Source organism: Rousettus aegyptiacus, unplaced genomic scaffold (assembly GCF_014176215.1).
Source record: "Rousettus aegyptiacus isolate mRouAeg1 unplaced genomic scaffold, mRouAeg1.p scaffold_m13_p_6, whole genome shotgun sequence".
NCBI classification, from domain to species: domain Eukaryota; kingdom Metazoa; phylum Chordata; class Mammalia; order Chiroptera; family Pteropodidae; genus Rousettus; species Rousettus aegyptiacus.
Window position 1 is genome coordinate 41,378,825 of NW_023416309.1, and position 12,345 is coordinate 41,391,169.

A 12,345-nucleotide genomic window follows, 5' to 3' on the forward strand; every position below is an offset into this window, starting at 1 on the left:
ATTCAATAGTTGTTTGATCTCATTGAGTACCCATCCTTCTAGTTCTGAGGAGATGTGGCGAAGTTCTGAATGGGTGTCATGGTTTACATACTTAACTTCCGGGGTAGCCTTATACATGGGAGAACTTCATCTCCCTGTTTTCATATGTGTAAAGTAATTCCAATATAAAGCAATGTCATTAGTTACTTTAATTCCCAATACTGAAGGGCACTTAGTGATTGCCGGGGCTCCGAGTCCAATGAAGAATAGTGAAATCAGTTGTTAGGATGTTTTGAAGACTTTGGGGAGTTACTTGTACATGTCTAAATCTTGGCTGGGCATTTGAAGTTTAAGTGTTTTGAGTTCCTTGGGGTCTTCTTTTTATCATTCCACCTCTTCCCTCTGCCTACCCCTCATTAGAATTTGGTCTTATACAGCTTCCTAGAGCTATTTTACTATTTCTTCCCTCAACACTATCAAAATCATCCATTTATTATTGTTTTTATTCCTGGTTACTAACCAGACTGTTTTGCAGAGGAACTGATGTGATTATCACAGCTTCTCATGGCAATGGTAACTTGATTCCTTCTCACTACAGCATAATCCACTATGTAAGCTGGGAAGGTCGATCCAGTCTGAACCCTCTTTGAGGGGCTTTGGTGCTTGACATAACAGGAGGCCCTTGTAATCACAGTTTCACTTAGTAGAGCACCGTCCTTGGCGTTAGAGACCAAGATGAGCATTACAATGAATGAAGTGCTAGTTTTATTGACTTCTTGTACTTCTTTATTGAAGAATTTATAGGAAATCTGAGTTTATTTCAGTACTAAGTCCTTTAAGCATTCTCATATTTCTTGGTTATTTCCCAGATATGAATTGGAAGTATTATTATAAAAGTGTAATTAGTGATAGCCTCTAAAATTTACACGAGTCCTGCAGGATCCTAATTATCTAAGTGAATTAAAAAGGTTCTTTTTACTTAAAAGTAACTCTTATCAGATGTCTAGATGTCAGAAACTGGGAAGTGCCTTGTTCATGCTCTATGTTTGGACAATGTTGTGGCATCTTGAAGCAGAAGTGAGAAACTGTATAAAAACTGGTTACGTGCCACCTTCATACAGTCTATTTTGGAAACTCTTGTTGGCAGGTTTTCTGATTCAGTACCCTGATTCTTCTACTAACCTGAGTCTCCTTCAACCCTGAATTGTTTTTTTCTTTTATAAGAGGTAGACAAACGAAACTCTCAGGGAGTTGTTGGGAATTTATTTACTGCAGTGAGGGAATAAAATATTCATGTTTCTCAAAAGCTAGATGTGAATATTCCTTAAACTTAGAGAAACTTTGAATTACATTAAAGATGGTTACTTAGGACAACTTTGAGAGTTGACATTGTGAATTTCAGTAGTAATATTAGAAACTATGTGGCTTTCGATTGTCGATTTATATAGTTGGCATGTGTGAAGTTGTGATTCTTTGTGTTCCACTGATATATAAGAAAGCCATTTCCTGGCTTATGGGTCTAAAATAGATTTTATGGAAGAGGGACTTCGTAATCCCTGTCCATTTACAAGTAAATCTTTATATAAAGGTATTTTTGATAAGATATTTATGTATATGTACCTGCATTATAATACCTATGTGATGTATATATTTATATAAATGTGACAAATTTCATGAACTGTTGAACTGATGACATCATGGGAGTTTTATAAATAGTGTAAGTGCTGAATTAAGAGGATTTATGGAGATATTTAAACTATAGTTTGATGAAAATCATGTTCTTGCAGGCTAGCCAATAACCTGAGGTTCCCAGAGTATAACAAAATGAAATACCAAAATACTCTCTCAATCTGACATAGCTCTCGTCATTTACAAAGTACCCCTTCCACTCTAAAATATCAGTTATATAAGTTATAGAGCACGTTTCACCGCGTTTCAAGGACGTTAAATCAGAATCTGCTTTCTCTTCCTGGCCCCAGTTCTGAGGATCTTCCCTCTTCTTTAGACACCAGAAAACTATTTAGTAATTGATGTTTGGAATATAATTATAAATAGAAATGTATCACTTTGAATTTAAGCCTTAAATGAAGTAAAGTCTAATTTATTCAAAGCAAGTGATTTAAGTAAGCTTAGTTAAAGGGAGATGAGTTATGAGGTACATATCCCCTACTTCATATGTATTAAAAGGCTGCAACTTCAAGTTTTATCCAAAAAAGTAGATTTTCATTTTCTTAAATTTTTATTTTCTGCTTATTCTATGTAAACATCAGTTGATTCTCACTCAACTGCTGAAAAGTAGATTTTTAGACTAGAATTTTGGGGGGAGTTCATTAGGGCAGTGATAAAGGCACAATACATAGTGAAAGAAAACTTTATCGGCTTTACATGCCTTAAATAACAAAATACATATATAAATGTAGAAACGGATAGCAACATTAATTTGGTGGATTTTTTTTCCCAGCATCATAAAAGAGCACGCATACCAAGTAACAGTGCTAGAGTTTTGAATGGCATAACTAATAAACAGCAATTTGGAGAATATTGAAGTCAGAGAAATATACTTATTAAACAGTTTTATGTCTCTTTTGTAAACATTAATCATTGACTGTCACATGTAGGTGCTAGTAAATTCAGAGAGTTTCATAAAACCACCTACATAGATCATAATGAAATAAAATTAGAAATGAAAATGCATAATTGAAAAGTATTAAGCTGTTTCAAAATTGTGATTAATTCTCTTAAAAAAGTTTTATATGTAAGGTGCAGAAGCGAATGTGGTCTCATTTGTATAGAGGAAAAGCTGCATTTTTCCTTTTGCTACACACGTGCACGCGCGCACACACACGTGAACTATCTCTGGAAGGTAACTCAAGGACTTTGTGACAGTGGTTGCCTCCAAGGAGTGGCCTTGGGGGATTGGAACAGGGTGTTAGGGAGACCTAGTCCTCCCCTTGAATTTGAATTTCTTACCATGTGCATGTACTGCCTATTTAAATAAGTAAATAAATATGTCATTAAGAATAGCATTAGTGGCAAACTAAAAACCCTAAATAGCAACTGAATTAGGAAAAAAATATACAGAATATCATAAAACATATAGGATATCATTGAAAACTATTATTAAATAATGTAAACACCATATGTGCAGTATATCACATTTTAAGAAATTATATTCCTGAGTACTAAAATTTTTAAAAGTAGATATCTATAATTATCTCGAAAAAGCAAAGCAACAAACCAAAGAACAACAAATTAAATAATAAAGATTGTCATGAAAATTAATTTTTAAATGAAAAAGCCTAACAACCATAAAAATATCAAGATTTGGTTCTTTTAAAAGATTAACAAAATCAATATTCTATTGGCATAACTAATGTGATAAAAGAGGAAAAAAATACCAAGAAGTTCTCTTCTATCCCCCCCCCAAAGCAGCTAGAATCAAAGGAATCATCTGACAAATAAATGAAACTTTAAAGAACTCCATTTCTATATTATACAAATAGAACAAATGGTATAATAGTCAACTGTGTCCTTTAAGACTAATATAGACTTAATCTAAAGTCTGATAACATGGGCCAAGCTCACTTGTCAACACCGATGGAGAATTCCTAAATACAAAGGGAACAGTTAGAGAACAACATACCCAGAGAATTAGTTATTCATGTGACTGACTGAATTAGGTTTATTTTAGTTTAATATAAGGACAACAAAATACGAATATGCCATGTTAATTAAGAAAGCAGTAAAGAAAAATAGACTTATGCTCTTATCAATAGATACCAGCCAGGCAGTTGACAAATTTAAGTATCCATTCTTGATTTTAGAAAACAAAATCTTTGTAAAGATCCACAGTGAACAGTGAACAGAAAAGAAAAGGTGCTGTAAAACTGATCATACCCTTAAACTGGCAGCCTCCTCTTGGGAATGCGTACAATTCCTCATATATGTGCATCTAAAGAAACCATTGTTTTTATAAAGCTATCTATGCAAATAAATTTATATAGGAAATCTATGTATTATAAAATAATAGAAATAGTCCATTTGTTTAAGCTAATCAAATTGAGGTATGAGGGATCATTGTATAGTAATGAAAGAAATGGAAAGCATATACAAAAATATGTCAAGTAAAAACTCACAGTGTGTGCAAGTAATCGTAACTATTATAAACCATTTTTCTAATAAACAATTAAAAAGTAATAGATCACCGTATAATTCATATAGTTGGTATTTCATAATGAAGAATTTGTTGAAGAAATGGGAGTAAAATGTCTAAATAAGCAAATAAATATGATTGCTCTTCCACAGCACATTATCACATTATGACTTTAGTAAATATAAAGAATAACAAGAAAACAAAAGGAATAGCTTTTTTCTTTGCCAATTATATAATCGATAAAGAGGAACACATTTTTTCCTCTTATTTTTCGTGTTGAGTTCATGCCTCAGATTTTTTGTTATTTAGCTGCCCCATCCATACTCTTTTTAGGACTGCTGACAGAATTTGAAAGGGGTTTTTCTCTACAGAATGAAATCTGTTATTTTATAGAGGTGGCATCTTAGAACTTACACAGCCCTTGACAATACTGAATGACATTTCACTTGGGAGAGGAACTTAAGCCTTCACTACCAAACCGTCTCATGGATTTGTGAGTTTTGCAGGATCTGTGTGTCCTAATGAATAATGGATCCTTAATCTTGAGTCAAGTACAAATAATACCCATTTTAAAGAAAAAAATTACTTATACACCCCGTGTTGACGAGTTTTTTTAAAATTCTACTTCAATGTGTGTAAATATAAAATTAGGCATACACTCCTTTTGTTTAGAACTGTCATATACAACTACAAACCAAGACAAATGTGCAATTAATACTATGTCCTAAATGTGTTAATGACATTGTTTGGCTGATGGGAAAGCACCGCTGGTCCCAGTCCTGGGGAGGGAGCTCTAGTGCAGGCTCGTTCGCATTCAGTACACCAGGGTCTCCATGTGCCCAGCGATGACTGAATCCTCCAGCCCTTCCTTTGCTCAATTTGAGCTATTTTGAATGTTTGTACAGTATGTTTTGCTATTATCTGGCCTCCACTGGGCGTGACTGAATTATTTATTTGCTTAGTCCTCCTGTTTCCTTCTCTTCGGCTCAGTGCCTCTCACACTTTAATGTGCTTAGGAATCACTTGGGATCTTGTTGAAATGCAAACTGTTATTCAGCAGGCATCGAGTGGATGGAGTCTGAGATGCTGCATTTCTAACAAGATGGAATAGCAAGACTCTGTGATTCAAGTAGCAACTTCTTGGCAACGTGGGTGGAAACATTAAGGCAAATACTGGCACTGACATCTGGTGGCAGCACTTGATTAGAAGACGGTCAACCAGGTGGTTCAAAATATGTGTAAATTAAGTTTTGACCATCAGAGATCTTTTAAAAAGTTTAAACATTTATGAAACAAACTTGCAAAGTCCCAGGACTACATCTGCAGGCTCTAGATTGGAAAATATTGCTGGAGAATGTTTGAGTGCCAGAGCCCCCCCACGTCCCCTGAACAGACCCCTTTAGGTTATGCAGCCTCTCTTGCTGGGGCTGCTGGAAGTGCTGGTGAACATAGTCTGGTGTTTGGGTCCCTGGTGTTTTAGTTTCTTCCTTTTCGGTGTCAAGCCGCGCTGCCTACTTTGTGGTTGTCATTTAAAAAAAAAAAAAAAAAACAAAGCTCAAGAGCAAGCAGGAGAGCAAGTAGATGCTCAGTGGACATCTTCAGTCTCCATGAGCCCGTGACATCCACTGATGACTTGACCTGGTTTGTGCCAACTCAGAAGCATAGGCTACCACCCTGAGACCAGATGCAGAACAAAACTGTTTAGTACTTTGTGGATGCTTAGAAACTTTGAGAAGAGTTATGTAGTATCTTCCTGCAAAGAAGGACAGGGTTCTGTGATGATAACTTTGCTCGGGAAGCCAGCTTTACTGGGAACAGTGAGGCCTTCTTCCTCTTCCTCTTCACCAGCACGATGCCCTCGCTCCCTCCGGGAGTGTGCCCTGTCCCGATTTTTTTTGGTGATATGCTAGAGTAAAGTAAACTTGTGGATGTTTCAAAAAGTAAAATTGATATAGTGCCTTCCTTATATGGAAAAAGTCATTATCTAAGAAGGTGCCTGCTTGATTTTGAGCCAGGCAAGCCATTTCGTCATGGGCGACCTAATGTGTGTGCTGGTAGGGTTATTTGAAATGGTCACTTTTGGAGCCATTGACACACAAATGAATAAGACATTTACTGGATGTTTCTAAGACTTGCCTGCTAGTAAAGTTTCACTCCTATAGAGAGTGACATAGGGCAGGGTGGTTTTAGAATTATAGAATCATAGAATATTAGAACTGATAAAACCCCGGGGATCCTTTCATCTGCAATATTATAAGTGAAGTGAAGTTAATCTGGTTGGTGGTTCCTCATTGGTGATACTTGACAAACTTTTCACTAGTTTAAGGCAAAATGAGAAAAAGAGTGAGTTCTTCATAAAGTTATATGTATTCAGAACAGAGACTTCTCTGTTATCCTGAAGTTATATTTTCAGAGTTAAAATGTCTGATCTTTTATGACATGATAGTAACAGCAGATAGCTGTTTTTTAAAAAAAATATTTTATGAACTAAAAATTTAGTTCTGTCTCCAGTGTTGAGGATGGAGGTGCATTTTACTAGTTGTTGGCATGCACAGATCTAGGAACCGGCAACCCAGTGTTATCTGCCTTATGGCTTGTTGCCTCTAGACCAGGTAGACTCCAGAAGGAAGGAAGCTGATCGTTCCCTGCCCGGGCGCCCGTCTCATGCAGAAGAGGGATCGGCTGAAATGGCGAAGGTCTAGAACTTCGACTCTTTGTGCAGCTGTCCTTATTGAATTAGCAGACTCACAGCCCCTTGACTTGAGGGGCACTTCTAGAGAGGCCAGGGTACACAGAGGTTCCAGAGGTGAACAGTTGTTCACAAACAGAGCCTTAAAGCCAGGACCCCAAACTTCGCTGTGTGCTAGCACCACCCGGAGAGCTTTATTAAAACCCTACCGCCAGGTTGCACCCCATACTAGTTACACCAGAATGCCTGGGAGAGGCAGCCAGACATCAGTTTGCTTGCTTGCTTGTTTGTTTCTTTGTTTTAAACCCCAAGTGTTTTCAGTGTACAGCAAGGGAATCTCTGCCTTTGAATTTACTAGGCAGAGGTTCGGAGCATGGAAATCATGAATCCTGCCCCAGGAACTGTCCTTTCTGAGAGGTAGACCAGGTGTTGTTAGTCGCCGTCTTTTTTGGGGAGTGACTGTTGGGTTGCCCTGCTGGTTCTGAGAGTTGATCACAAAAGAATTTTGAACCGACACAGTTTGCAGGGACACAGGACACAAGAGGCCCTCTACCTTGTACAACAAATGATCCAGGTCAACTGGAGCTTCATAAAGATGGAAGTCATCATGAGGCTCTATTATCGCATTTGATCTTTCCTCCTGATTTTCTGCATAGAAATTGAAGTTATGAGATGGTCCTGTAGTCACTTTTGAGTTTACAACTACAGACAAGACATTTTCAAATAGCATTATACATACTATTATGCTGTCTAATACAAATTCAGGGATCGGCTCATGGACGAAATGGATGCGTAGTTGAGAAGATTTATACCACCAGGCACTCCTGTTCTTATTGTTCACCATCTCTGCGTATCGTGCCCCTACCATCCTCTTCTTCCCCTCCTCTTAGGGGACCCTGCCTCCTCTGAGGTCAGCCTCTGCTCTGCTTCCCACTCTTTGCTGCCGGCCTTTGGCTTTTGCTCTCTTAATTACCAGCTCTTCTCCCTCCACACTTTGTTTTCTCACTCCTTTCACGTGCCCACTGGATTCCCTCGTCCGAAACAGCCTTCATTTGACCCCAGGGTTCCCTCCTCACTTGACTCTTTCACTCCTTGCAGACCTGCTGCCTGTGCTTTCTCCTTCCTGCTCTGCCTTCCCCTCCCCTGTCTGATTTCTTCAGTGAAATGCCCCTGCAGGCCGCCAGTGACTCCCTCCTCAGTGGTCTGACCATCCCTTCATTCCCGAGGTCCTTCCCTCTCCTCATTGCTTTGGTGACACGGCTGTCCACTTCCACTTTGGTCTGTTTTTCCTTCGGTCGCACATTGGTTTCTGTTTTCCCTCCTACTCTTGGTCATGGGCTGCGTACAGTTGGTCCTTTCTTCTTTTCACTTTGTCTTATCTACTCTCAGATCTCTGTCCCCAGTTCTGAGCTTTCTCCTGACCTTTATTCTTCAGTTTTGCTTTTTTGATGGCCTCTTCAATGGGCCTTGTTCTTAAAGGGAATTTGTCCTCTCCTTCTGGCCCTGCCAGTGATCAACCCACCTTTTGCATCTCTGCTCGGGGGGCCCTCGTTTTTCAAGTCACTCAGCAGACTTCCATTGTGGTCACTGACTCCTGCTCTCTCCCTTGCACATCTTGCTCCCTGATGGTTTCACCAAACTTTGTTGATTCCTTATCCACAGCGATCTTTTTCCAATCCTGTGGTTACCACTCTAGCGTAAGTGTAGGCTTTATCTTCCTGAAACCGTATTCCTGAGCTCCAGAACCTGACCTCATTAGCCTTCATTCAAGGAGCTCCACAGTCTAATCTCAGCAAACCGCTGTCCAAACCCACCTCGCCCATCTTTCCTGTGCAGCCCTGTACCTCAGGCCTTTCTTCACTATTCTCTTCTCTTGGCTCAAATCCTACTCCTTCTTAGATGTTTCCTTCCTTTATAAATTTGTCTTTATATAAGAACAGGAAGTAATTTTTTTCCTCCGAATTCCTTATATTCTTATTGTCTGTTCCCTCACGTAGAACTTTACTGCTTTGTATGGTTGGTTTTCATGTGTTCCCCCCAACCTGCTGGACCATAACCTCTTGGAGGGCAAGGACTGTCTCCTCACAGCATCTGCTCTAGGACTCTGCGTGGTCAGGTTTTCAGCACCTATTTGCAGGTAGATTTGATATTATGGGTGAAGTTTTCAGTTTCTTTCTTACAGCAAGAGGATTGGTTGGGGATTGGTAAAACTAGAAGATCCACTGAGTGAAGGCAAACCTTGAAGAGAGACAACAGATAGTTTTCTGAAGAAGCGATTTGAGAAAGGTCTTCCGTAATTGGGAATTTAGTATAGAATAATAGCAAGTGATCAAGATAATAGAGTTTGCTTTAGTGGGTGGCCTAGTGTAGCATTTCGGTTAAGAGCTTGTTCTTCAGTTTGAAAATCTTTCTAAGCCCCACCCCCCAATCCTGATCTATAAGAGGAGGATGATTGTGTCTGCTTCATAGAATCATGAGCATTAAATGAATTAATAAAAGCACTGTGAATTGTTAGCACAGTTCCTCTTTAGTAAATGGTAGCTTATTTTTTTGTTTCCTGTTGTAAAGGATGCATCATAAAGTTTCCTTTGACTGAAGAGGCAATTAGAGGTAATCTGAACAAGAGTCCTTCTGACCCTTGGCTCAGAAATCTAGACATGCAGCTCACTTATTAGGGTATTTTAATAGCCCAGAAAATGCATATTGAGCATCTCCCACAAAGGGATTATGGTGGACTCTAAGGCTAGAGGGGTGAGTAAGGCATGGCCAGTCTGTCCCAGAGGAACTGATAAGAGTGAAGAAGTTGTAGACAAGTTAGAGAAAAGGAAGGAAAGGGAAACCTTTAGGAGAGGTTTTGTTCTGATGGAAGGAGACTTTCTTAAGGTGAAAGTACCATGGTGTTGCAGTGACTCGGGAGTCTGGATGACAAGGGATTGCTCTGGGCGATGTCTGCTCAGTTGGTTAGGGGACCGTGTTAGTGAGACAAGAGTTCCACCCCTGGGAGCCAGTTTGGTTCTCTCTGTCCCATGGCCACAAACCTTGTTGACCCTTGAACCTGACTCTGCTCCAGCTTGGGCTCCTGCAAGACAGCTTGGGTAACCGTCACTGAGCATCTTCTCAGTGTGGTCCCACTCATGGAGCCAGAGCATCACCTTTTTATTCCTGGGAGGGCTCCTGAAGAATCCATGAACTAAGGATGCTGGGAAGATATTAAGTGGATTCACAGACATTAAATGCCACACTTTTACTGTCATCTCTGCATCTCTAGCCAAATCTAGTTTCCATATTTAAGATGAATTAACCCTACCCTCTAACTGGGAAAGAGTATCTGAGGCTTTACTTCCTTGGGATTGTTGGGAAAGGAATTTAGACAAAATCTGAAGAAGGAGCAGTTCTTGCCTAGAGTTTTTCATATAAAATCGTATAGTTGGACTGAAAATGCTCCGCTGTTCTTTTCACAGGGGAAAGTGGAAGTAGAAGCTGGGAAAGAAGGTATGAAGTTCGAAGCCAGTGCTTTTTCTTACTATGGTGTAATGGCCCTTACAGCCTCTCCAGGTGAGTTTCCTTCGCCTCCTAGGCCAGAGCCGTGTTTTAGGAAATAGGGCCCTTCCACTGTCATCTTTCCTCTCGGTCCCTGCCAGGGTTCTAGCTATTTACTTATTCAACTTTTTATTGAAGTACATCATATATACAAAAAAAAAAAAAACCCCTGCAGAAATCATAAGTATTTTACCTCTGTGAATTTTCACAAACTGAACGTGCCTGTGCTAACCAGCGCCCAGATCAGAGACAGACACCTGCAACCCCTGGGCACCCCCAGCAGCACGCTCTTTGAGACATTATCACCCAGAAGGCACCACTTTCTTGACTTCTGAGCGTAGGCTGGTTTTGCCTGTTTTTGAATTTTACGTCCGTGGAATTACACATGATGCGTCATGTTGAGTCTGGCTGCCTTCACCCAGTGTCGTCCTTGTCGCATTCATCTCTCTGGTCTTGTGTGCTTCTGCTTTATTTCTTTTGCTGTGTGGCGTCCCGTCGTGAGAAGGCGCAGTGGTGCGTTCTTTTCGTTGCTGTTGGACACTGGGGTGGTTCCCTTCTTGGGGCTATGGCGGACCGTTCGGCTGCGTGCGCTCTTGTACCTGTCTTCTGGCGAACACGTGTGCGTTTCTGTTGGGGCCGTACGTGTGGGCGGACTTGCGGGGTCACCAGGTACGAGGGCATCTTCAGCTCTAGGGGCCACTGCCCAGTAGTTTTCCACAGTGGCCGTAGCAGTTCACACTCGTACCTGTACTGATGAAGGGTCCAGTTGCTCTGTATCCACCACTTGATGTTGTTCAGTCTTTTAAACGTTAACTGTTCCGGAGGTGTTTAAGTTTGCATTTTCCTGATGATGAATGGGATTGTTAATATCTAGTGATTACCTATAGTCAGCTCTTTTTATCTAGAGAGCTGCCCAGTAGAGGCAGCCAGCTGAGGGTTGGTGTGCCATGGGCTCTTGACTAAGTACTCTGAGCACAAGATGCTAGCAGGCAGTGTCCTGGTAGGAACATGGACACAGACACCTGGCTCACCTCTGGGATGGAACTCGAATGGCCGCTCTTGGCATTGCTTGCTTGGTGGTGTGAGTGCCCTTGCTACCTCACCCAGGCTGAAACAGGGGCATCCCGGTGAAGAGGTGCTGGAGTGCCACCTTGCGGCCAAAATACCAAATGACATGCTGTCCTAGGAAAGAACTTTTACAAACCTCAAAACTTAAAAATAACCTGTCCTAAAAAAACATTGTCACTTCTGAAAACCAGTCTCAAAAGGGGAGTGGACATCTCCAGACAAGTCTGTTTTTGTGATGTCGGTCCACATTTACTGTGCTACACAGCGTCTACCCCTAGAAAGCCAGGGAGACGTCAAGAATTCTCCCACACTTCCAAACACCCCCGGCCCCAGGGGCATCTTTCCACTATCCCAGGGCAGGTTTTTGAGTAAAAGGCGGGGCCAGTGTCCCCATTCTCAACTGCTGACTAACACCCAGTGTGAACACAGGCCTGTCTAACCCCTCTTAATTAGTCGGTGTCTGCTGTAAACTTGAAGGTGACCTTCTGTTTTTACTGCTTGTGAGGAGACAGAGATTCTTAACCAGGCCACGAAGACCCAGGTTACAGCCTCACTTCCATCGTATATGGGTTGCCTGGCTTTGAGAAAGGCCTTTGGCTTCCTCATTCTTAAGAGGATGTAACGAGATTGCCTCGTGTGATTGTAGGAGTACAATGTGATGACACTTCCCCGGCGCTTTGTCATCTCTAAAGCACAAGAGGAAATAAATGTCGGTGTGACAGTTCGGTGTTGAGGTCGTGACTGTTGTTTGCCACCAACCTCAAATGACCCCAGGTCAGCAGAGTCACATTTATAAGGTGGCTTTGAAAAGAAAGCTGGAAGAGTGAGTTGTACATTTTTATCGATTACTGGTTCTTGAAGCCCAAATATTAACTTGATTTTCACTGAACTGTGGATTCATATAAGGTTAAGTCCC

The 12,345-nt window shown here is 40.7% G+C and overlaps 1 protein-coding gene across 3 annotated transcripts in view; it reads left to right on the forward strand.

Annotated features, from left to right (window-relative positions):
• CNNM2 (cyclin and CBS domain divalent metal cation transport mediator 2) overlaps nucleotides 1-12,345 on the forward strand; it is a 128,235-nt gene that overhangs the window by 99,637 nt on the left and 16,253 nt on the right. For all 3 annotated transcript variants that reach the window (XM_036223024.1, XM_016154493.2, XM_016154494.2), the window contains exon 5: nucleotides 10,283-10,376. In XM_036223024.1, the coding sequence (XP_036078917.1) occupies nucleotides 10,283-10,376 (94 nt within the window). The remainder of the gene's footprint in view (nucleotides 1-10,282; nucleotides 10,377-12,345) is intronic.